This window comes from Nerophis ophidion, linkage group LG18 (assembly GCF_033978795.1).
Source record: "Nerophis ophidion isolate RoL-2023_Sa linkage group LG18, RoL_Noph_v1.0, whole genome shotgun sequence".
NCBI classification, from domain to species: domain Eukaryota; kingdom Metazoa; phylum Chordata; class Actinopteri; order Syngnathiformes; family Syngnathidae; genus Nerophis; species Nerophis ophidion.
In genome coordinates, this window is record NC_084628.1 from 30,496,868 (window position 1) to 30,522,464 (window position 25,597).

At 42.1% G+C, this 25,597-nt stretch overlaps 1 protein-coding gene across 1 annotated transcript in view; it reads left to right on the forward strand.

Annotated features, from left to right (window-relative positions):
• The window catches only part of LOC133537107 (contactin-5-like), a 125,080-nt gene that overhangs the window by 7,397 nt on the left and 92,086 nt on the right, over window positions 1-25,597 (forward strand). Inside the window, exons 2-5 of the mRNA XM_061877972.1 lie at window positions 7,321-7,432; window positions 14,240-14,449; window positions 16,863-16,989; window positions 17,061-17,236. Of these exons, the coding sequence (XP_061733956.1) occupies window positions 7,378-7,432; window positions 14,240-14,449; window positions 16,863-16,989; window positions 17,061-17,236 (568 nt within the window). The 5' untranslated portion in view covers window positions 7,321-7,377. The remainder of the gene's footprint in view (window positions 1-7,320; window positions 7,433-14,239; window positions 14,450-16,862; window positions 16,990-17,060; window positions 17,237-25,597) is intronic.

The following is a 25,597-nucleotide window of genomic DNA, read 5'->3' on the forward strand; positions in this document are numbered from 1 at the left end:
GTTCATTTGGACTCATGCACCTGTTAATCACCACAGCATAATTTAAGCCTGTAGTTGCCAGGCAGTCAGCGTGGCGACATCACCTTCTACTCACCCCGCTACACACCCTTGTTATCCATGCTGATGATCCATGCTCTTTTCTCGTTCCAAGTCAGTTTTCGTTATTCATGCCACAGTTTGCAAGTTTTGTTTTATGTCCATAGTTGACGTTATGGTAATAGTTTTTGTTTTCATAGCCAAGTTTGAGCGCCTTTCGTTTTTTCCTTTTTTCGACTTAAGATTAAAATATGTCATTCACGCCGTGTCCGGTCCAGTCACTTTGCACCACGGGAAAACAAACCGCACCATAGTCCACGCCTTGACAGTTTCCTATGCCCTCACCATGATCTAGCAAAGTTAAATCCAACACTTTCAATTGTGCAACTTCACCCTCCTGATAAAACAAACTGCTCCAACATTTATCACACCAAGCCAAGAATATACATCAACCCTTCCGTACCAAACAACAGTTACAGAAAACATTGTGTGTATTTTAGCCTCCAGACCAGGGGTCACCAAACTTTTTGAAACCAAGAGCTACTTCTTGGGTACTGATTAATGCGAAGGGCTCCCAGTTTGATACACACTTAAATAAATTGCCAGAAATAGCCAATTTGCTCAATTTACCTTTGATAAATAAATCTACGTATAAAAAAAATGGGTATTTCTGTCTGTCATTTTTTTTCCTTTTACGGAAGGTTTTTTGTAGAGAATAAATGATGAAAAAAAACACTTAATTGAACGGTTTAAAAGAGGAGAAAACACGAAAAAGATGAAAATAAAATTTTGAAACATAGTTTATCTTCACTTTTGACTCTTTAAAATTCAAAATTCAACCGAAAAAAATGAATAGAAAACCAGCTAATTCGAATATTTTTGAAAAAAATTTAAAAATAATTTATGGAACATCATTAGTAATTTTTCCTGATTAAGATTAATTTTAGATATTTGATGACATGTTTTAAATAGGTTAAAATCCAATCTGCACTTTGTAATAATATATAACAAATTGGACCAAGCTATATTCCAAACAAAGACAAATCATTATTTCTTCAAGATTTTCCAGAACAAACATTTTAAAAGAAATTCAAAAGACTTTGAAATAAGATTTAAATTTGATTCTACAGATTTTCTAGATTTGCCAGAATAATTTTTGGGAATTTTAATCATAATAAGTTTGAAAAAATATTTCACAAATATTCTTCATCGAAAAACAGAAGCTAAAATGAAGAATTAAATTAATATATATTTATAATTCTTTACAATAATAAAAAAAGAATACTTGAACATTGATTTAAATTGTCAGGAAAGAAGAGGAAGGAATTTAAAAGGTAAAAAGGGATATGTCATTTAAAACTCCTAAAATCATTTTTAAGGTTGTATTTTTTCTCTAAAATTGTCTTTCTGAAAGTTATAAGAAGCAGAGTAAAACAAATAAATGAATTTATTAAACAAGTGAAGACCAAGTCTATCAAATATTTTCTTGGATTTTCAAATTCTATTTGAGTTTTTTCTCTCTTACAATTAAAAATGTCGAGTAAAGCAAGACCAGCTTGCTAGTAAATAAATAAAATTTTAGAAATAGAGACAGCTCACTGGTAAGTGCTGCTATTTGAGCTATTTTTAGAACAGGCCAGCGGGCGACTCATCTGGTCCTTACGGGCGACCTGAAGCCCGCGGGCACCGCGATGGTGACCCCTGCTCCAGACTAAGCACGCTACATGCACACAACTTCCCCGTTCTCACCAGCGAAACAGGTGCGTCACACCCAAAAAGAGTAATAAAGCGCAGTCTTAGCGGCTGTCCGTTCAGCTTTTGGTTTTGGTTCACTTTTGGCACAACTCTAGGTTATCTGTAAGGAACTAAACCTTTTTTTCCACTCTGCGCTGCGGTGCCGTCTTTTGTACTCTTTGATTTGACACAGCCTTACTTAGGCTGCTGCCCCCGCGACCCGACCTTGGATAAGCGGAAGAAGATGGATGGATGGATTTGACACAGAGGTCTAATTACCGGGCTCGCGCACCAGCAGATGAGACGGGAGTGCGCCGCGCTATACCTGCGCATGAACGCAAATAGATGGGCTCTGGTCATATAAGTCCACTGGCTGAACTAATGCAGAATTACATGCACCTGACCTGGGCTTGCCTCGGTGAATAAAGTGCGGATGTGCTCTCCGATGAAACATAATTTTATTAAGTGGAAATTGGCTGGTTGCCAAGCCGCCACGGTTGCTAGCTCGCGCATCAGCTGACGAGACAGCTGTTCGCCGCTACAATTATTAATAGTGTTGCTTTAATGCATGTTTGCCTTTACATGTTGTGTAATGTTGTATTTGATCATTAATATGTTTAATAATGATTCTAAAGTACTTTGTAAATTCAGACCCTAGTAATGCAGAGCTGTGATTGGTTGAAGTTTGTCTTTCTCTAATTTCATTTCTCACCTTAATTAACATTTTCTGATTTTTGTAACAACAGGTTGTAAAATGTTTTGTTTAAAAGTAATTTTTTAGGCCAGAATTGCATGTAAGAGTAGCTTTTTTTTCATGTAACGTGTTGTTGTTACACGTGACCTGTTGTTGTTACACATAACCTGTTATCACACTTGACCTGTTGTTGTTACACATAACCTGTTGTTGTTACATTTGACCTGTTGTTGTTACACATAACCTGTTGTTGTTAAACTTGACCTGTTATCACACTTGACCTGTTGTTGTTACACATAACCTGTTGTTGTTACACTTGACCTGTCATCACACTTGACCTGTTGTTGTTACACATAACCTGTTATCACACTTGACCTGTTGTTGTTACACATAACCTGTTATCACACTTGACCTGTTGTTGTTACACATAACCTGTTGTTGTTAAACTTGACCTGTTATCACACTTGACCTGTTGTTGTTAAACATAACCTGTTGTTGTTACACTTGACCTGTTATCACACTTGACCTGTTGTTGTTACGCATAACCTGTTATCACACTTGACCTGTTGTTGTTACACATAACCTGTTATTGTTAAACTTGACCTGTTATCACACTTGACCTGTTGTTGTTACACTTGACCTGTTATCACACTTGACCTGTTGTTGTTACACATAACCTGTTGTTGTTACACATAACCTGTTATCACACTTGACCTGTTGTTGTTACACATAACCTGTTGTTGTTACACATAACCTGTTGTTCTTACTCATAACCTGTTATCACACTTGACTTGTTGTTGTTACACATAACCTGTTGTTGTTACACATAACCTGTTATCACACTTGACCTGTTGTTGTTACACATAACCTGTTGTTGTTACACTTGACCTGTTGTTGTTACACATAACCGGGTATCACACTTGACCTGTTGTTGTTACACATAACCTGTTATCACACTTGACCTGTTGTTGTTACACATCACCTGTTGTTGTTACACTTGACCTGTTATCACACTTGACCTGTTGTTGTTACACATCACCTGTTGTTGTTACACTTGACCTGTTATCACACTTGACCTGTTGTTGTTACACATAACCTGTTGTTGTTACACTTGACCTGTTATCACACTTGACCTGTTGTTGTTACACATAACCTGTTGTTGTTACACTTGACCTGTTATCACACTTGACCTGTTGTTGTTACACATAACCTGTTGTTGTTACACTTGACCAGTTGTTCTTACACGTGACCTGTTGTTGTTACACTTGACCTGTTGTTGTTACACATAACCTGTTATTGTTACACATGACCTGCTGTTGTTACACAAAACCTGTTGTCGTTACACTTGACCTGTTTTTGTTAAACATAACCTGTTGTTGTTACACGTAGCCTGTTGTTGTTACACTTGATCTGTTGTTCTTACACGTGACCTGTTGTTGTTACACTTGACCAGTTGTTGTTACACATGACCTGCTGTTGTTACACAAAACCTGTTGTCGTTACATGGGACCTGTTGTTGTTACACATAAACTGTTGTCGTTACACTTGACCTGTTTTTGTTAAACATAACCTGTTGTTGTTACACTTCACCTGTTGTTGTTACACATAGCCTGTTGCGTGTAACAGTTTGGATTAGATGGACTTTTAAGCTAATGACACTCCTTTGATAGCTTTAGCAAGTTTAGCTAACATTTTTTAGTGACACGCCATTCAATCGTCAATCGTTGATGACTATGATAATAAATGAGTATTATTATTGTTATTATTATTATTATTATAATGCATTTTATTTTCATTACTATTAAAATTATTATTAATAGTGTTGCCTTAATGCATGTTTGCATTTACATGTTGTGTAGTGTTGTATTTGATGATTAATATGTTTAATATTGATTCTGAAGTACTTTGTAAATTCAGACCCTAGTTATGCAAAGCTGTGATTGGTTGAAGTTTGTCTTTCTCTAATTCCTTTTCTCACCTTGATTAACATTTTCAGATTTTTGTACCAAGTTTTAAATATTTTGTGACAACATAACCTGTTGTTGTTACACGTGACCGCTGTTACACATGACCTGTTGTTGTTACATGCGACCTGTTGGTTTAACACATAACCTGTTGTTGTTACACCTGACCTATTGTTGCTACACCTGACCTGTTGTTGTTACACATAACCTGCTGTTGTTACATGGGACCTGTTATTGTTATGTGTAACCTGTTGTTGTTACATGTAACCTGTTGTTGTTACACATGACTTGTTGTTGTTACACATAACCTGTTGTTACACATGACCTGTTGTTGTTACACATAACCTGTTGTTGTTACATGTGACCTGTTGTTGTTACACGTAACCTGTCGTTGCAAATGGCCAGTTTTTTTGACATGTAATCGGTTGTTGTTACACGTGACCTGTTGTTCTTACATGTAACCCGTTGTTGTTACACGTTACATGTCGTTGTTACATGTAACCCATTGTTGTTTCATATGACTTGTTGTTATTTCACATGACCTGTTGTTAGACATGACCTAAACATGACCTGTAGTTGTTACATGTACCCTGTTGTTGTTAGACTTAACCTGTTAGTACATGTGACCTATTGTTGTTGTTACACACAACCTGTTGCTGTAACACGTAACCTGTCGTTGCTACATGTGACTTGCTGTTGTTACACGCGACCTGTTGTTACATGTAACCTGTTGTTCTTACACATGACCTGTTATTGTTACATGTAACCTGTTGTTGTTATTTATGACTGTTGTTGTTACACGTGACCTGTTGTTTTTACATGTGACCTGTTGTTTTTACACATGACTTGTTGTTTTTACTTGTGACCTGTTGTTTTTACACATTACCTTTTGTTATTACACATGACCTGTTGTTGTTACACGTAACCTGTCGTTGTTGCACATGACCTGTTTTTTTTACATGTAATCGGTTGTTGTTGCACGTGACCTGTTATTCTTACATGTAACCCGTTGTTGTTACACATAACATGTAGTTGTTACATGTAACCCATTGTTGTTTCATATGACTTGTTGTTATTTCACGCAACCTGCTGTTACATATGACCTAAACGTAACCTGTAGTTGTTACATGTAACCTGTTGTTGTTACACTTAACCTGTTATTACACGTGGCCTATTGTTGTTGTTACACGCAACCTGTTGCTGTAACACGTAACCTGTCCTTGTTACATGTGACTTGTTGTTGTTACATGTGCCCTGTTGTTGTCACATGTAACCTGTTGTTGTTACACTTAACCTGTTGTTACACCTGATCTGTTGTTGTTACACGTAACCTGTTGCTCTAACACTGATCCTGTGGTTGCTACATGTGACATGTTGTTGTAACACCTGACTTGTTATTATTACACATGACCTGTTATTACATGTAACCTATTGTTGTAACACATAACCTGTTGTTGTTACACCTGACCTGTTGTTGTTACACATAACCTGTTGTTGGTAAACTTAACCTGTTGTTGTAACATATAAGCTGTTGTTGTTACACATATCCTGTTGTTGTTACACATGACCTGTTATTGTTACATGTAACCTGTTGTTGTTATTTATGACTGTTGTTGTTACACGTGACCTGTTGTTTTTACATGCGACCAGTTGTTTTTACTTGTGACCTGTTGTTGTTACACATGACCTTTTGTTATTACAAATGACCCGTTGTTGTTACATGTAACCTGTTTTTGTTACACTGGACCATTTTTGTTACACCTGACCTGTTGTTGTTACATATGACCTGTTGTTGTCACAAGTGACCTGTTGTTGTTACATGTAACCAACTGTTGTTACACGTGACCTGTTGTTGTTACACAGGACCTGTTGTGACACATAATCTGTTGTTGATACACGGGACCTGTTTTTGTTACACGTTACTTGTTGTTGTTACATGGGGCCTGTTTTTGTTACATGTTACTTGTTGTTTTGACATGTGACCTGTTGTTGTAACATGTCACCTGTTGGTATGACACATGACCTATAGTTGTTACACATGACCTGTTGCTGTTACATGTTAACTGTTGTTGTTACACTTGACCTGTTGTTGTAACACATAACCTGTTGTTTTTTTTACACATGACCTGTTGTTGTTACACATAACCTGTTGTTGTTACATGGGACCTGTTGTTGTTACACGTGACTTGTTGTTGTTACACATAACCTGTTGTTGTTACACGTGACTTGTTGTTGTTACACGTGACCTGTTGTTGCACATAACCTTGTGTTGTTACACTTAATCTGTTGTTACACATGACCGGTTGTTGTAATACGCAACCTGTTGTTGTTACACGTGATTTGCTATTGTTAACACGGAACTTCTTGTTGTTACACAGAACCTCTTGTTGTTACACGTGATTTGTTGTTACACGTGACTTGTTGCTACACGTGACTTGTTGTTGTTACACATGACTTGTTATTACACGTGGCCTGTTGCTGTTACACATAACCTGTTGCTGTTACATGTAACCTGTTGCTGTTACACGTGACCTGTTGTTGTTACACGTGACCTGTTGTTGTTAGACGTTACCTGTTGTGAAAAAGGTTTTATGATCATTTATATAGCAATAATATACTACAATTGAGTGGTGAGTTGCCTGAGGTGAATATGATATATATAAAAATCATGATTGAAATAAAAGATCCAATCATTTGTGAGTATTGATCGCTATAACAGTAGGAGTGCTCAGATTTAGGAAACTTGATGTTTACCAGGACAGATCCAAAACCAAATACTGAATAGAAGCTCTACATAAAGCACCAACTTAACATGTGTGTTTGTGTGTGTGTGTGTGTGTGTGTGTGTGTGTGTGTGTGTGTGTGTGTGTGTGTGTGTGTGTGTGTGTGTAGGAGCAGCTTTAATGAAGAAGCACAACTGCTGACCGACGGGGACCCTTGTCAACAAGAATGGGGTCACCATGGCGACCACTTCTCCTCTTCTCAGCCATCACTGTTGTTTCAGGTCAGAGGTCAAACACACTCTCCTTTGTTGGAAGAAAGACATGTTGAATGTTACTGCGTGGTCATAAATACTCTAAATAGATTATTACTTTTGTTACTATTATCAGTAGTAGTATATTATACATGTCGACATGTACATGCTAAGTCATGTCACTAACAAACTTCACCTCCTTCAACTAACACTCATGAATATGAAATATTACCCAGTTGTATCCGCTTGTACTTTTTACAATTCATTTAAAAATATTGTATTTGTTTTTTAATCCCTCAACAATCAACAGCTTGTTAAATGTTGACTCGGATCATTTTAAGTTGTTGATAATTGACATTAATTATTTTAGTTGTTGATATTTGACAAAAATTATTAGTTCTTGATATTTGACATTAATTATTTTAGTTGATATTTGGCATGAATTATTTTTAGTTGTTGATATTTTACGTGAATTAGTTTTATTTGCTGAGATTTGACATTAAATGTTTTTAGTTTTTATTTGACATTAATTATTTTTAGTTGTTGATATTTGACATTATTTTTTTTAGTTATTTTACATGAATTATTTCTAGTTGTTGATATTTGACATTATTTATTTTAAGTTGTTGATATTTGATATGAATTATTTTAGTTGTTGATATTTGACGTAAATCATTTTAGTTGTTGATATTTGACAATAAAAAAATGTAGTTGTGGATATTTGACATTAGTTATTTTTAGTTGTTAATATTTAAAATTAACACTCTTGATTATGAAATATTACCCAGTTTTATCCGCTTGTAATTTTTTCCATTCATTTAAAATGATTGTATTTGTCTTTTAATCCCTCAATGATCCAGCTCCGCCCACATCTTGTTGATTGTTGACTTGGATCATTTTAAGTTGTTGATAATTGACATTAATTATTTTAGTTGTTGATATTTGACAATAATTTTTAGTTGTTGATATTTGACATGAATTATTTTTAGTTGTTGATATTTGACATGAATTATTTTAGTTGTTGATATTTGACATGAATTAGTTTTAGTTGTTGATATATGACATGAATTATTTTATTTGTTTATGATTGACATGAATTCGCTTTACTTATTGATATTTGACATTAATTGTTTTTACTTGTTCATATTTGGCATTAATTATTTTTAGTTGTTGATATTTTATATTAATTATTTTGGTTGTTGATATTTGACAATAATACTTTTTAGTTTTTGATATTCGACATTAATAATTTTTATTTGTTGATATTTGAAATTGCTTATTTTCAGTTGATATTTCACATTAATTATTTTCAGTTGATATTTGACATCAGTTAGTTGTAGTTGCTGATATTTGACATTAATTATTTTTAGTTGTTATTTGTTGACATGAATTATTTTTAGTTGTTGATTGTTAACATTAATTATTTTTAGTTGTTGATAATTGATATGTATTATTTGTCAGAGTTAGTTTGTGATGAACCCCAAGATGCAGAGAAGGAGGCAGGCATTGAATGAGAAAACATGATTTAATTTAACACTAAAACACTAAGCAAGAACAAACAAAAGGGGTACAACAAAAAGCCTGCACGAGGTGGATAATAAACTAAAAGAGCTAGCGTGGGAGCTAGAAAAAAAAAGGACCTTAGCATGGAAGCTAGCAAAAACAAAAGGAGCTTAGCATGGAAGCTAGCGGGTACTGAGCAGGAAAACAGAAGTCGTAACGTGTCGTACAAAGACAAATAGAAAGCAGGGAACAAAAGACAGTAAGCTACACACTACTACCGAAATATTGCTTATCTCTACGCTGCAACGACACGACACGACAGGAGCAACAATACAACGACAAGAGCGTCATCGACATGACAATACAATAATCCTGCACTGACTGGAAGACAAAGCAGTGACAAATAGGAGCGGACTGATTGACACAAAGTGTGGCCATGTGCTAAATCTGAGGGGAAAACAGCGCACAGGGGAAAAAACAGGAAACAGACAAAATAAGAGCGCTGACTGGAACTAAAAACAGGAAATACTAAACACACACAGAGGAAAAACTAAAACACAAACAAATTGTCAGTGGCATGTCTGACAGTAGCACCCCTCCCATAACGGATATCAGATGTTTTACAAACCCCACCCCCTAGCAAAAAAAAACAATCCAAAGTAAAGGGAGGGTGGAGGGAGGACAAGGCGGTGGGCCGCCAGGCCAAGTGTCCCCGCACCCACCGGGGGAGAGTCAAGTGGCGACGGCGAATAGAACGCCGCTGCAATCTGAGAGGCAGTCGCCCATGAAACGACCACCTCTGTGGCCGACAAAAGTATGGTGGTGCCCTCTGCTGGCCCACCGGACAAGATGGTGGTGGCGCCCCCTGCTGCTGGCCCACCAGACAGAATGGTGGTGGCGCCCCCTGCTGCTGGCCCACCGGAGAGCATGGTGCCGTGGTGGAGTCTGCTGGCTCACCGGAGTGCGTGGTGGAGTCTGTTGGCCCACCGGAGTGTGTGGTGTTGTCAGCTGGCCCACCGGAGTGTGTGGTGTTGTCAGCTGACCCACCGGAGTGTGTGGTGTTGTCAGCTGGCTCACCGGAGTGCGTGGTGTAGTCTGCTGGCCCACCGGAGTGCGTGGTGGAGTCTGCTGGCTCACCGGAGTGCGTGGTGGAGTCTGCTGGCCCACCCGAGTGCGTGGTGGCATCAGCTTTTGATTGATTGATTGATTGATTTATATTTTTATTAGTAGATCGCACAGTTCAGTACATATTCCGTACAATTGACCACTAAATGGTAACACCCGAATAAGTTTTTCAACTTGTTTAAGTCGGTGTCCACGTTAATCAATTCATGGTACAAATATATACTATCAGCATAATTCAGTCATCACACAGGTTAATCATCATAGTATATACATTGAATTATTTACATTATTTACAATCCGAGGGGTGGGATGAGGAGCTTTGGTTGATATCAGTACTTCAGTCATCAACAATTGCATCAACAGAGAAATGTGGACATTGAAACAGTGTAGGTCTTACAGTAGGATATGTACAGCCAGCAGAGAACATAGTGAGTTCACATAGCATAAGAACAAGTAAATACATTAGAACTACATTTGATTATTCACATTAGGTTATTTAAAATCTGGGGACATGGGATGTGAATGGAGGAGGGTATTAGTAAAGGGTTGAAGTTGGCTGAAGGTGTTGTTTTAGAGCGGTTTTGAAGGAAGATAGAGATGCACTTTTACACATGTTGGGAGTGTATTCCACATTGATGTGGCATAGAAAGAGAATGAGTTAAGACCTTTGTTAGATCGGAATCTGGGTTTAACGTGGTTTTTGGAGCTCCCCCTGGTGTTGGGGTTATGGCGGTCAGTTAAGGAAGTAGTTTGACATGGGGCGGCATAGCTCGGTTGATAGAGTGGCTGTGCCAGCAACTTGAGGGTTGCAGGTTCGATTCCCGCTTGTGCCATCCTAGTTACTGCCGTTGTGTCCTTGGACAAGACACTTTACCCACCTGCTCCCAGTGCCACCCACACTGGTTTAAATGTAACTTAGATATTGGGTGTCACTATGTAAAGTGCTTTGAGTCACTTGAGAAAAAGCACTATATAAATATAATTCACTTCACTACTTCGGTATCAGGGAGGTGTAGTGGATTTTATAGACTAAGCTCAGTGCAAGTTGTTTGACTCTGTCCTCCACCCTGAGCCAGCCCACTTTGGAGAAGTGGGTTGGAGTGAGGTATGATCTGGGATGGAGGTCTAAAAGTAACCGGACTAGCTTGTTCTGGGATGTTTGGAGTCTAGATTTGAGTGTTTTGGAGGTTCTGGGGTACCAGGAGGTGCAAGCGTAATCGAAAAAGGGTTGATTGAGAGTTCCCGCTAGAATCTTCAAGGTGCTTTTGTTGACCAGAGAGGAGATTCTGTAGAGGAATCTCGTTCTTTGGTTGACCTTTTTGATCACCTTGGTTGCCATTTTATCACAGGAAAGATTAGCCTCTAGAATGGAACCTAGGTAGGTGATCTCATCTTTCCTGGTGATAACAATGTCACCCACTTTTATAGTGAAGTCACTGACCTTCTTAAGTTTGATATGGGACACAAATAGGATGGATTCCGTTTTACCTAAGTGTATGGATAGCTTGTTGTCAGCGAGCCAGGTGAAAATATTAAAGGGGAACATTATCACAATTTCAGAAGGGTTAAAACCAATAAAAATCAGTTCCCAGTGGCTTATTTTATTTTTTAAAGTTTTTTTCTAAATTTTACCCATCCCGGAATATCCCTAAAAAAACTTTAAAGTGCCTGATTTTCGCTATCTGTGAAGCCATCGTCCATTTTCCTGTGACGTCATCCAGTGATGCCAATACGGATAGCACAGCAAGATATAGCGACATTAGCTCGGATTCAGACTCGAATTTCAGCGGCTTAAGCGATTCAACAGATTACGCATGTATTGAAACGGATGGTTGTAGTATGGAGGCAGATAGCAAAAACGAAATTGAAGAAGAAACTGAAGCTATTGAGCGAATGGCTATTGACGCTATTCGGCCATGTTTGCCTTATCATCGCCGGTAAAATGTGCAGACCAACGATCGGAAGTTTCGCATCTTGTGACACTGGATCAATTTAAATCCATCGATTGGTAAGTGTTTGTTTGGCATTAAATGTGGGTGGAGGGAAAAGCTGGATGTAAATATAGTTTCAAATGTACATACAGCTAGCCTAAATAGCATGTTAGCATCGATTAGCTGGCAGTCATGCTGCGACCAAATATGTCTGATTAGCACATAAGTCAACAACGTCAACAAAATTCACCTTTGTGATTTCGTTGACTTTATCGTTGGAAATGCATCTGCAGGTTATCCATACATCTCTGTGCCATGTCTGCCTTAGCATCGCCGGTAAAATGTGCAGACACTCCGGCACATTTGATGGGGGTCTGGCGGCAGATTTCTTTGACTTTATTGTTGGAAATGCATCTGCTTTGAGTGTCGCAGGATATCCACGCAATCTTGCCATCTCTGTAGTAGCATAGCTTTCGTCGGTAAAGTGTGCGGAGCAAACGACTGACCATTTCGTCGGCTTTCCCCACAGCCTCGTATTTTTAACAAATTTCGGCCAATTTCTTGCCACTTTCGCATCTTTGGGCCAGTGGTGCAACTGGAATCCCTTCCTGTTAGTGTTGTTACAGCCTCCGACAACACACCAATGAGGTGTGATGTCTACAAGGTTCCAGAAAATAGTCAAAAAAACAGAAAATAACAGAGCTGAGTTGCGGTGTTTGTAATGTGTGTGAGAAAATGGCGGCTTTTTTACCTAGGTGACGTCACGTTCTGACGTCATTGCTCCGAGAGCAATAAATAGAAAGGCGTTTAATTCGCTAAAATTCGCCCATTTAGAGTTCGAAAATCGGTTAAAAAAAAAAAAGGTCTTTTTCCTGCAACATCAAGGTATATATTGACGCTTACATTGGTCTGGTGATAATGTTCCCCTTTAAGGAGTTCAGCACTGAGGATTTGTTCCGGATACCAACAGGGCCGAGTCATCCGCAAACAGGAACAATTCACAGTGGCATGCTGATGGCATGTCATTTATGTATGTTAGGAACAGTAAAGGTCATAGTATACTGCCTTGGGGGACTCCACAGCTTACTGAGAGGGGAGGGGACACGGTGCCGTTCACCTCTACCACCTGTTTCCTCCCCTCCAAGTAAGATTGCATCCAGCTCGATGAGGTTTTATCGAATCTGATTGCTCTGAGCTTATCCAACAGTATAGCGTGGTTTGATCACCCAACTGCGCCCAAGACCCAACCTCCGGGCTGATAATTTTAGGTTGTCCTGAAGAATTAGAGGAAATCTTCCTGTTTCATTGTCCCATTTAAAGCAGTGTTCCCCAACCTTTTTTGTATTCACGGACCGGTCAACGCTTAATAATTTGTCCCGCGGCCCGGGCGAGGGGGATCCTTTTTTTTTTTTTTTTTCTTCATCATGAAAAAGGGAGGTTTTTGTCATGAAAAAGGGAGGTTTTTGTGGTTGGTGCACTAATTGTAAGTGCATATTGTGTTTTTTTATGTTGATTTAATTAAAAAAAAAATAATAATAAAAAAAATAAAAATATATATATTTTTTCTAATTAAAATGAATTTAAAAATTCTTCTGCGGGCCGATACCAATCGGGTCATGGCCCGGTACCGGTGCCCGGTGGTTGGGGACCACTGATTTAAAGCACCAGCAAAACAGGCCCAGAGCATAATACTGCCACCACCATGCTTGACGGTAGGTGTGGTGTTCCTGAGATTAAAGGCCTAACCTTTTCTCCTACAAACATAATGCTGGGTATTGTGGCCACACAGCTTAATTTTTTGTTACAGAACTTTCCTCCAGAAGGTCTTATCTTTGTCCATGTGGTGTCAGAGTTTCAAGTACCTCGGAGTCTTGTTCATGAGTGAGGGAAGAGTGGATCGTGAGATTGACAAGCGGGTCGGTGCGGCGTCTTCAGTAATGCGGACACTGTATCGATCTGTCGTGGTAATGAAGGAGCTGAGCCGGAGGGCAAAGCGCTTAATTTACCATTGATCTACGTTCCCATCCTCACCTATGGTCATGAACTTTGGGTAATGACCGAAAAGACAAGATCACGGGTGCAAGCAGCCGAAATTAGTTTCCTCCGACGGTGGCGCCGTAGGTTGCAGATCCACCGGAGGCGAAGGCGCCGTAGGTTTCAGACCCACCAAATATTGTAATATTTTACCCCAATTTGAAACATGTACTTACACAAAAGTAAGCAGTAGTGTAAACAGGGAGACCAGTATGCAGTTAATGTTTGTCATCATGTGTTGCAGATGTTGCACTAGCCGTGGGGGCGCGGCCTATTTCCTACGCTGCCCTGCTGAGGATGAAAGCAGACAGCTCTTCTTTGCCACTCGGCCCCCGCGGGCGACCACGGCAGCATCACGGTGGGGGACCCGCCCTACCCGACTGGGCTGTCTTTGCCAGCCACCCTCATCCCGCTATGAACCTGCCTGACCCTCAGGAGGACCACACAAGTCAAGGTATACTTGTAAAGAACATAATGTCATGGCTGTCTTGAGTTTCCAATAATTTCTACAATTCTTATTTTTTTGTGATAGAGTGATTGGAGCACATACTTGTTGGTCACAAAAAACATTCATGAAGTCTGGTTCTTTTATGAATTTATTATGGGTCTACTGAAAATGTGAGCAAATCCCCAAGCTTCTGGCAAGCTTCTGCTTGAATTTTTGACCACTCCTCTTAACGAAATTGGTGCAGTTCAGCTAAATGTGTTGGTTTTCTGACATGGACCTGTTTCTTCAGCATTGTCCACACGTTTAAGGCAGGAATTTGGGAAGGCCATTCTAAAACCTTCATTCTAGCCCTATTTTAGCCATTCCTTTACCACTTTTGACATGTGTTTGGGGTCATGGTCCTGTTTGATCACCCAACTGTGCCCAAGACCCAACCTCCGGGCTGATAATTTTAGGTTGTCCTGAAGAAATAGAGGAAATCTTCCTGTTTCATTGTCCCATTTAAAGCACCAGCAAAACAGGCCCAGAGCATAATACTACCACCACCATGCTTGACGATAGGGATGTTGTTCCTGAGATTAAAGACCTCACATTTTCTCCTCCAAACATATTGCTGGGTTTTGTGGCCACACAGCTTAATTTTTGTTTCATCTGACCACAGAACTTTCCTCCAGAAGGTCTTATCTTTGTCCATGTGATGTCAGAGTTTCAAGTACCTCGGAGTCTTGTTTACGAGTGAGGGAAAAGTGGATCGTGAGATCGACAAGCAGATCGGTGCGGCGTCTTCAGTAATGCGTACACTGTATCGATCCGTCGTGGTGATGAAGGAGCTGAGCCGGAAGGCAAAGCTCTCAATTTATCGCCGATCTACGTTCCCATCCTCACCTATGGTCATGAGCTTTGGGTTATGATCGAAAAGACAAGATCACGGGTGCAAGCAGCCGAAATTAGTTTCCTCTGCAGGGTGTGAGGGAGGAGCTCAAATTAAAGCTGCTCCTCCACATGGAGAGAAGCCAGACGAGCTGGTTGAGGCATCTGGTCAGCATGCCACCCGAACGCCTCCTTAGGGAGCTGTCTAAGGCACGTACGACCGGTAGGAAGCGTCAGAGAAGACCCAGGACAAGTTGGGAAGACTATGTCTGCCGGATCCCCCGGGAGGAGCTGGATGAAATGGCTGGGGAGAGAGAAGTCTGGGTTTCCCTGCTTGGGCTGCTGCCCCCGCGACCCCACCTTGGATAAGCGGAAGAAGGTGAATGGATGGAGGGCATATGTGTGTGTGTATATATATATATATATATATATATATATATATATATATATATATATATATATATATATATATATATGTATATACCGTATTTCCTTGAATAGCCGGGATTTGGTGCTGGCTACACCCCGCTAGCACCAAACCCCGCCCCTCCCCCCTCTCCCCCTCTCTGTGCGCCGGTGAAGGTGGGTGGGGTTGGGGGCGCGTGTATAATATAGCCAAGAGTCATGGATGCATTGGAATTCTGGGTAATTCTTATGTTGCGTTTATAATGTGTTACAGAGCCAATGTTCTCCAGAAATGGGTTTGGTGTGGGTTCACAGAGTGTGGCACATATTAGTAAGAGTGTTGAAGTTGTTTATCTTACAACCATCAGTGTAAAAGGTATGGCTGTTGAACAAGTATGCATTGCAATCTCGTATGAGAAGCAGCGAAATGCATGCGTCCGGCCGCCACGTAGATAGCAGGGTGTAAAGGTGGGTGCGATGACATGTTGTAGAGCAGTGGTCGCAGAATAATTATTTATTTATTTTTTTTTTTTTTTTATATCACACGCAATTTTTTACTGCATGCCATTGGTAAGCACAGGGGTGAGAAGAAGTTTTAAAATTATTAGCGCCTGCTTACTTTTACCGCATGCCTTCAATAAGCGCAGGAGTGAGAAGAAGTTTTAAATTAATTAGCGCCCCGGCGGCTATTCAAGGAAATACGGTATATATAATGTGTATGTATGTATGTATGTGTACATATTGTATATCTATGTACTGTATCATCTTCTTCCAGTCTCAACATGCGGATATATTTGCTAAAGTGTTGTTATTCTCAGCTGCCATTCAAGTGTAAAAAGGAAGTTAACCTGAGACCGAAACGGTCTTAGGCTGTGAAGCATGAATGAATGTGTGCCCTATGATACCGACATCTTGATGGATCACTCAGCGATACCACTCATCCATCATCAGCCTGTCGGGGGGTTGTGGCCTGTGCACAATTGGAAGAGGGATGGCGGCAGCCGTGACGGTTTAGTTTGATGGCATCAAACTAAATGACAAGTTAGCGCTCTTGAATGTAAACAGAGGTGGACGAACCGATACCAGCTTCTGTAGTAACGATACCAATTATACAACAGTAGTTGCTTCTGTCTCTTTTCCGTAGAAAGCCAAGAGTTGGGACTAGTTTTCATCCAGGAGCCCGAGGATGTGATTTTCCCTTTGAGTGGTGATGGCGACAACAACGTGATGATGCACTGCGAGGCGCGGGGGAACCCTTCCCCCACGTACAGGTGACACCGGCTCCTAATTAACCTTTCCTTCCCCGCAGCCTCGGCTCACGCTACTTCCTGTTTGTCGACAGCTGGTACGTGAACGGCACCAAGCTGGACGTGGAGGCCCACCGGCGCTACAAACTCATCCACGGCCACCTGGTGGTCGCCAACGGCAGTCAGAGCGCCGACTCTGGGAAGTACCAATGTCGCGCCCACAACGCTTTTGGCACGGCGCTCAGCCGGGACGCCCTTTTGCAGTTTGCATGTAAGTGCTGTAGTGCTAATGCTAATTGACATACCGTATTTCCTTGAATTGCCGCCGGGGCGCTAATAATTTAAAATCTCTTCTCACTCCTGCTCTTACTAAAGGCAAGCGGTAAAAGTAAGCATGCGATAATTATTTTAAAACCTCTTCTCACTCCGGCACTTACCAAAGGCATGCAGTAAAAATTTTAGTGTGATGTAAGCTTGGACCTTAAATCCTACTGAATAGCTCTTAATCTTCTTTCCTTTATGCTATTTCAAATTACCAGTATTGAAATCAGCATCCTCCATTTTGAAAATGATGACAGGGGAAGTGTCATGAGTTTGACCAGGCGGTAATACTAAGCATGCGCTAATTATTTTGCGAAGCGAGTTTGACCCGGCAGTAATTCAAGGCAGGCGCGTACAATATGCCCTGCGGCAATTCAAGGAAATACAGTATGCATGCTAATGATTAGAGTTAGCCATTTTACATGGCCTAAGGTGCAGTTCACTGTGTAAAATGTACGTTCCTTACAGTGTTAACACTGTTTGGGGCGCAACAAAAGATAAGAGTGGCACATTCAACCAAAGGGGCCCCACTAAACCTGACAACAGTCTCATTTATTTCATAGTTTCTGATCTAAAAATACACACAGTAGTGATTTTAGACTGGTAGTTCTGGAAGGCTGTGGTTTGCAGGTGCGCGAAAAGTTAATCAATCAATCAATCAATCAATCAATCAATCAATCAATGTTTATTTATATAGCCCTAAATCACACGTGTCTCAAAGTGCTGCACAAGCCACAACGACATCCTCGGTTCAGATCCCACATAAGGGCAAGGAAAAACTCAACCCAATTGGATGACAATGAGAAACCTTGGAGAGGACCCCCCTCCACCTCTAGGGGAGATTGATGCAATGGACGTCAAGTGGGTCTAGCATAATATTGTGAAAGTCCAGTCCATAGTGGATCGAACATAATAGTGAGGGTCGAGTCCATAGTGGCTCTAACATAATAGTGAGAGTCCAGTCCATAGTGGGGCCAGCATGAGACCATCCCGAGCGGAGACAGGTCAGCATCGCAGAGATGTCCCCAACAGATGCACAGGCGAGCGGTCCACTCCGGGTCCTGACTCTGGACAGCCAGCACTTCATCCATGGCCACCGGACCTGTGCCCCCCCTTCACAAGGGAGAGGGGGGTAGAGAAGAAAAGAAAAGAAACGGCAGATCAAGTGGTCTAAAAGGGGGGGCTATTTAAAGACTAGAGTGTACAAATGAGTTTTAAGATGGGACTTAAATGCTTCTACTGAGGTAGCATCTCAAACTGTTATCGGGAGGGCATTCCAGAGTACTGGAGCCTGAATGGAAAACGCTCTATAGCCCGGAGACTTTTTTTGGGCTTTGGGAATCACTAATAATGTGTGTGTGTACATACACACACACACATATATATATATATATATATATATATATATATATATATATATATATACACATACATATGTATGTTTATACACAGATATACATATACATTACATATATATGTATATATACACCTATATATACAGTATATTATACAGTATATATATATATATATCCATCCATCCATCCATCATCTTCCGCTTATCCGAGGTCGGGTCGCGGGGGCAGCAGCCTAAGCAGGGAAGCCCAGACTTCCCTATCTCCACCCACTTCGTCTAGCTCTTCCCGGGGGATCCCGAGGCGTTCCCAGGCCAGCCGGGAGACATAGTCTTTCCAACGTGTCCTGGGTCTTCCCCGTGGCCTCCTACCAGCTGGACGTGCCCTAAACACATCCCTAGGGAGGCGTTCGGGTGGCATCCTGACCAGATGCCCGAACCACCTCATCTGGCTCCTCTCGATGTGGAGGAGCAGCGGCTTTACGTTGAGCTCCTCCCGGATGGCAGAGCTTCTCACCCTATCTCTAAGGGAGAGCCCCGCCACCCGGCGGAGGAAACTCATTTCGGCCACTTGTACCCGTGATCTTATCCTTTCGGTCATGACCCAAAGCTCATGACCATAGGTGAGGATGGGAACGTAGATCGACCGGTAAATTGAGAGCTTTGCCTTCCGGCTCAGCTCCTTCTTCACCACAACGGATCGATACAACGTCCGCATTACTGAAGACGCCGCACCGATCCGCCTGTCGATCTCACGATCCACTCTTCCCCCACTCGTGAACAAGACTCCTAGGTACTTGAACTCCTCCACTTGGGGCAGGGTCTCCTCCCCAACCCGGAGATGGCACTCCACCCTTTTCCGGGCGAGAACCATGGACTCGGACTTGGAGGTGCTGATTCTCATTCCGGTCGCTTCACACTCGGCTGCGAACCGATCCAGTGAGAGCTGAAGATCCCGGCCAGATGAAGCCATCAGGACTACATCATCTGCAAAAAGCAGAGACCTAATCCCGTGGCCACCAAACCGGAACCCCTCAACGCCTTGGCTGCGCCTAGAAATTCTGTCCATAAAAGTTATGAACAGAATCGGTGACAAAGGACAGCCTTGGCGGAGTCCAACCTTCACTGGAAACGTGTCCGACTTACTGCCAGCAATGCGGACCAAGCTCTGACACTGATCATACAGGGAGCGGACTGCCACAATAAGACATTCCGATACCCCATACTCTCTGAGCACTCCCCACAGGACTTCCCGAGGGACACGGTCGAATGCCTTCTCCAAGTCCACAAAGCACATGTAGACTGGTTGGGCAAACTCCCATGCACCCTCAAGAACCCTGCCGAGAGTATAGAGCTGGTCCACAGTTCCACGACCAGGACGAAAACCACACTGTTCCTCCTGAATCCGAGGTTCGACCATCCGGCGAAGCCTCCTCTCCAGTACACCTGAATAAACCTTACCGGGAAGGCTGAGGAGTGTGATCCCACGATAGTTGGAGCACACCCTCCGGTCCCCCTTCTTAAAGAGAGGGACCACCACCCCGGTCTGCCAATCCAGAGGTACCGCCCCCGATGTCCACGCGATGCTGCAGAGTCTTGTCAACCAAGACAGCCCCACAGCATCCAGAGCCTTAAGGAACTCCGGGCGGATCTCATCCACCCCCGGGGCCTTGCCGCCGAGGAGCTTTTTAACTACCTCAGCGACCTCAGCCCCAGAAATAGGAGAGTCCACTACAGATTCCCCAGGCACCGCTTCCTCAAAGAAAGACGTGTTGGTGGGATTGAGGAGGTCTTCGAAGTATTCCCTCCACCGATCCACAACATCCGCAGTCGAAGTCAGCAGAACACCATCCGCACCATACACGGTGTTGATAGTGCACTGCTTCCCCTTCCTGAGGCGCCGTATGGTGGTCCAGAATCGCTTCGAAGCCGTCCGGAAGTCGTTTTCCATGGCTTCCCCGAACTCTTCCCATGTCCGAGTTTTTGACTCCGCGACCGCTAAAGCTGCACACCGCTTGGCCCGTCGGTACCCGTCCACTGCCTCCGGAGTCCTATGAGCCAAAAGAACCCGATAGGACTCCTTCTTCAGCTTGACGGCATCCCTCACTGCTGGTGTCCACCAACGGGTTCTGGGATTACCGCCACGACAGGCACCAACAACCTTGCGGCCACAGCTCCAATCAGCCGCCTCGACAATAGAGGTTCGGAACATGGTCCACTCGGACTCAATGTCCCGCACCTCCCTCGTGACATGTTCAAAGTTCTCCCGGAGGTGTGAATTGAAACTCTCTCTGACAGGAGACTGCCAGACGTTCCCAGCAGACCCTCACAATGCGCTTGGGCCTGCCAGGTCTGTCCGGCATCCTCCCCCACCATCGCAGCCAACTCACCACCAGGTGGTGATCGGTAGAAAGCTCCGCCCCTCTCTTCACCCGAGTGTCCAAAACATAAGGCCGCAAATCCGATGACACAACTACAAAGTCGATCATGGAACTGCGGCCTGGGGTGTCCTGGTGCCAAGTGCACATATGGACACCCTTATGTTTGAACATGGTGTTTGTTATCGACAAACTGTGACGAGCACAAAAGTCCAATAACAAAACACCACTCGGGTTTAGATCCGGGCGACCATTCTTCCCAATCACGCCTCTCCAGGTTTCACTGTCGTTGCCAACATGAGCGTTGAAGTCTCCCAGTAGGACAAGGGAATCACCCGTAGGAGCACTTTCCAGTACTCCCTCGAGTGTACCCAAAAAGGGTGGGTATTCTGAACTGCTGTTTGGTGCGTAAGCACAAACAACAGTCAGGACCCGTCCCCCCACCCGAAGGCGAAGGGAAGCTACCCTCTCGTCCACTGGGTTGAACTCAAACGTACAGGCTTTGAGCCGGGGGGCAACCAGAATTGCCACCCCAGCCCGTCGCCTCTCACTGCCGGCAACGCCAGAGTGGAAGAGGGTCCAGTCCCTCTCGAGAGAACTGGTTCCAGAGCCCTTGCTGTGCGTCGAGGTGAGTCTGACTATATCCAGCCGGAACTTCTCTACCTCGCGCACTAGCTCAGGCTCCTTCCCCCCCAGTGAGGTGACGTTCCACGTCCCAAGAGCTAGCTTCTGTAGCCGAGGATCGGACCGCCAAGTGCCCTGCCTTCGGCTGCCGCCCAGCTCACAATGCACCCGACCTCTATGGCCCCTCTTATGAGTGGTGAGCCCATTGGAGGGATGACCCACGTTGCCTCTTCGGGCTGTGCCCGGCCGGGCCCCATGGGATCAGGCCCGACCACCAGGCGCTCGCCATCGTGCCCCAACTCCGGGCCTGGCTCCAGAGCGGGGCCCCGGTGACCCACGTCCGGGTGAGGGAAATCTGGGTTCATTTCGTTGTAATTCCATAGAAGTCTTTGAGCTGCTCTTTGTCTGATCACTCACCTAGGACCTGTTTGTCTTGGGAGACCCTACCAGGGGGCATGAAAACCCCCAGACAACATAGCTCCTAGGATCATTGGGACACGCAAACTCCTCTACCACGGTAAGGTAGCAGCTCAGAGAGGAGATATATATATATATATATATATATATATATATATATATATATATATATATATATATATATATATATATATATATATATGTATAAACATATATACAGTGTATATACAGGCATAAACTGTGTATATATATGTGTGTGCGTATATATTTATATATGTATATATACATATATATATATATATATATATATATATATATAAATATGTATATGTGTGTGTGTGTGTGTGTGTGTGTGTGTGTGTGTGTGGGTTTATATATCTATATGTATTTATGTGTGTATGGATATATATATTTATATTTATATATATATTTTGTCATATATGCATGTATGTATCATATATGCATATGTATATTTATGTTCTATATGTATAATTAAATATATATGTCATATATAAATATATATATATATATATATATATATATATATATATATACATTTTCTACCGCTTATTCCCTTTGGGGTCACGGGGGGTGCTGGTGCCTATCTCAGCTGCAATCGGGCGGAAGGCGGTGTACACCATGGACAAGTCGCTTTCTCATCACAGGGCCAACACAGATAGACAGACAACATTCACACTCACATTCACACACTAGGGCCAAATTAGTGTTATCAATCAACCTATCCCCAGGTGCAAGTTTTTGGAGATGGGAGGAAGCCGGAGTACCTGGAGGGAACCCACGCAGTCAAGGGGAGAACATGTAAACTCCACACAGAAAGATCCCGAGCCCGGGATTGAACCCAGGACTACTCAGGACTTTCGTATTGTGAGGCAGACGCACTAACCCCTCTATCACCGTGCTACCCTATTTATAAATAAATATATATATATATATATATATATATATATATATATATATATATATATATATATATATATATATATATATATATATACGTCTTGATTGGATTATCCAGAGAATAGTGCTCGATACCGTGGTAGAGCGCAATATGTAGGTGTGGGAAAAATCACATGTGTTACCTAGGAGGTGTTTCCGTTTGTGGCGGCATGTTGAAATGATTTCACTGCGCTTGTTGAGGGATGATAGATCTGTATGATATATAATAAACACCTCCTAGGTAACACATGAGCCAATCACCACACCCTACGCCTGCTTGTACCCACCCACTCTGTGCTCTATATAAACCATTGTATGTGAATGCTTCCATTAAAATCTCCTGATGATTGAGGGAACCCCTCATGAAACAGATCTGTAGAGATGAAGTAGTCTTGTGATTTTTCCCACACATACATATATATATATATATATATATATATATATATATATATATATATATATATATATATATGTATATCTCCATCCATCCATCCATCTATTTTCTACCGCTTATTCCCTTTGGGGTCCCGGGGGGCACTGGAGCCTATCTCAGCTGCATTCGGGTGTTAGGCAGGGTACACGCTGGACAAAAATCATCACCTCATAGCATAGGTTTGTAGATATAGATATATATGTACATAGATATATATATACATGTATATGTACATATTTATACATGTATATGTACATATATGTGTGTATATATGTACAAATGTATACATGCATTAAATATATATTTGTAAGTTATATACATGTTGATTCATTATCTTCTTTGTGTGGGACACTAAGAAGTTCTAGTCCCACAGTTTAATGAGAGTCAGTTGTGTCCTGCCATGTCTGCATGGACAATGTGGGCGTGTCCTGCCATGTGTGCATGCTAAATGTGGGTGTGTCCTGCCATGTCTCCATGCACAATGTGGGCGTGTCCTGCCATGTCTGCATGCACCATGTGGGCGTGTCCTGCCATGTCTGCATGCTAAATGTGGGCGTGTCCTGTCATGTCTGCATGCACAATGTGGGCGTGTCCTGCCATGTCTGCATGCTAAATGTGGGCGTGTCCTGCCATGTCTGCATGCACAATGTGGGCGTGTCCTGCCATGTGTGCATGATAAATGTGGGCGTGTTCTGCCATGTGTGCATGCACCATGTGGGCGTGTCCTGCCATGTCTGCATGCACAATGTGGGCGTGTCCTGCCATGTCTGCATGCTAAATGTGGGCGTGTCTCCATGCTAAATGTGGGCCCAGCAAGCAGTCAGCGTCCAGAAGAAGATCAGAGCTGAGGCAGCACAAAGACAAGACTTTTAGCAGCCATGACCATAATGGAGCATCCTAAGTACCCTGCAGGGACGTGTTGAGCACCACTGACTCAGGAAACAAATTAGCCTGCAACAATGTGCACTCAGGGGACAGGAAGCAGAGTGGTCTCTTCAAAAGATGTTTTACTTCAGGGCTGAATACTATTTGGTCAGTGTGCACACAAGTGGAGGGATTGGATCCAACAACCTTGCATCTGCTCCTTAATCAGACCAGCACACCTCAGCAAGGACTTTCAATTCTGCTAAACAATCATTTTTACTTATTACATTTTCTTCTATTTCTTGGTCCATACTATTTTTTTAAAATATTTTTTCATTCTTTTTTTAATTTTTAATTTTATTGTATTTACTTCAGTAATTGTGTATTTTATTTTAAAAATGTTATGAATTCTATTGATTTTATGTGTGTAATGTAGTTTATGTAGTTTGTGTATTGTATCTATTTTATTTATTGGCTCAACGTTGTGTATTTATTGAAACATTTTGACTTATTATTGCATCACTGCAATGCCTTGCGAGCTGAGTGGTTGCCAGCACGGAGTGGAATGTTGACATCTATGTACAAGTTGTACATTGATTCCACTCAGAGGCTCCGGGGAGTGGTAAAGGCAGCACAGCAGATCATCGGCTGGCCTCTCCCCTCCCTGACAGTCATTTGCACCTCCCGCTGCCTCAGCAGAGCTACTAAACATTATCAAGGACAGCTCCCACTCTGGCTTTGACCTGTTTGACCTGCTGCCCTCGGGAAGTCGCTACAGGGTCATCATGTCTAAAACAAACAGACTCAAGAACAGTTTTTCCCCTAAAGCCATAACCACGGTGAACCCTCACAGGCCCTGATTTGATAGTTTAGCACCTCCCTGTGTGGAATTTGTACTTTCCACCCACAGTCTGATCGCTTCTGTATATATAATAGTATAATATTTAAACAACACATTCAGAACATTCGTTCTTAGGACTGAACTGTGCACCTTACCTCCTTTTGCACTATTTATTTTCTTTCCTTCCTATGTTTAGCATATTTATAACTCTGTCGCACTTATACTGTAGTTGCCTTTTCTTTTTTTTTGCTTTTTGACGTTTAATCTGTAGTTGCCTTTAATCTCATTGTACCTGTGTATAGTGACAATAAAAATGCATTTTATATATATATATATATATATATATATATATATACAGTGGGGCAAAAAAGTATTTAGTCAGCCACCGATTGTGCAAGTTCTCCCACTTAAAATGATGACAGAGGTCTGTAATTTTCATCATAAGT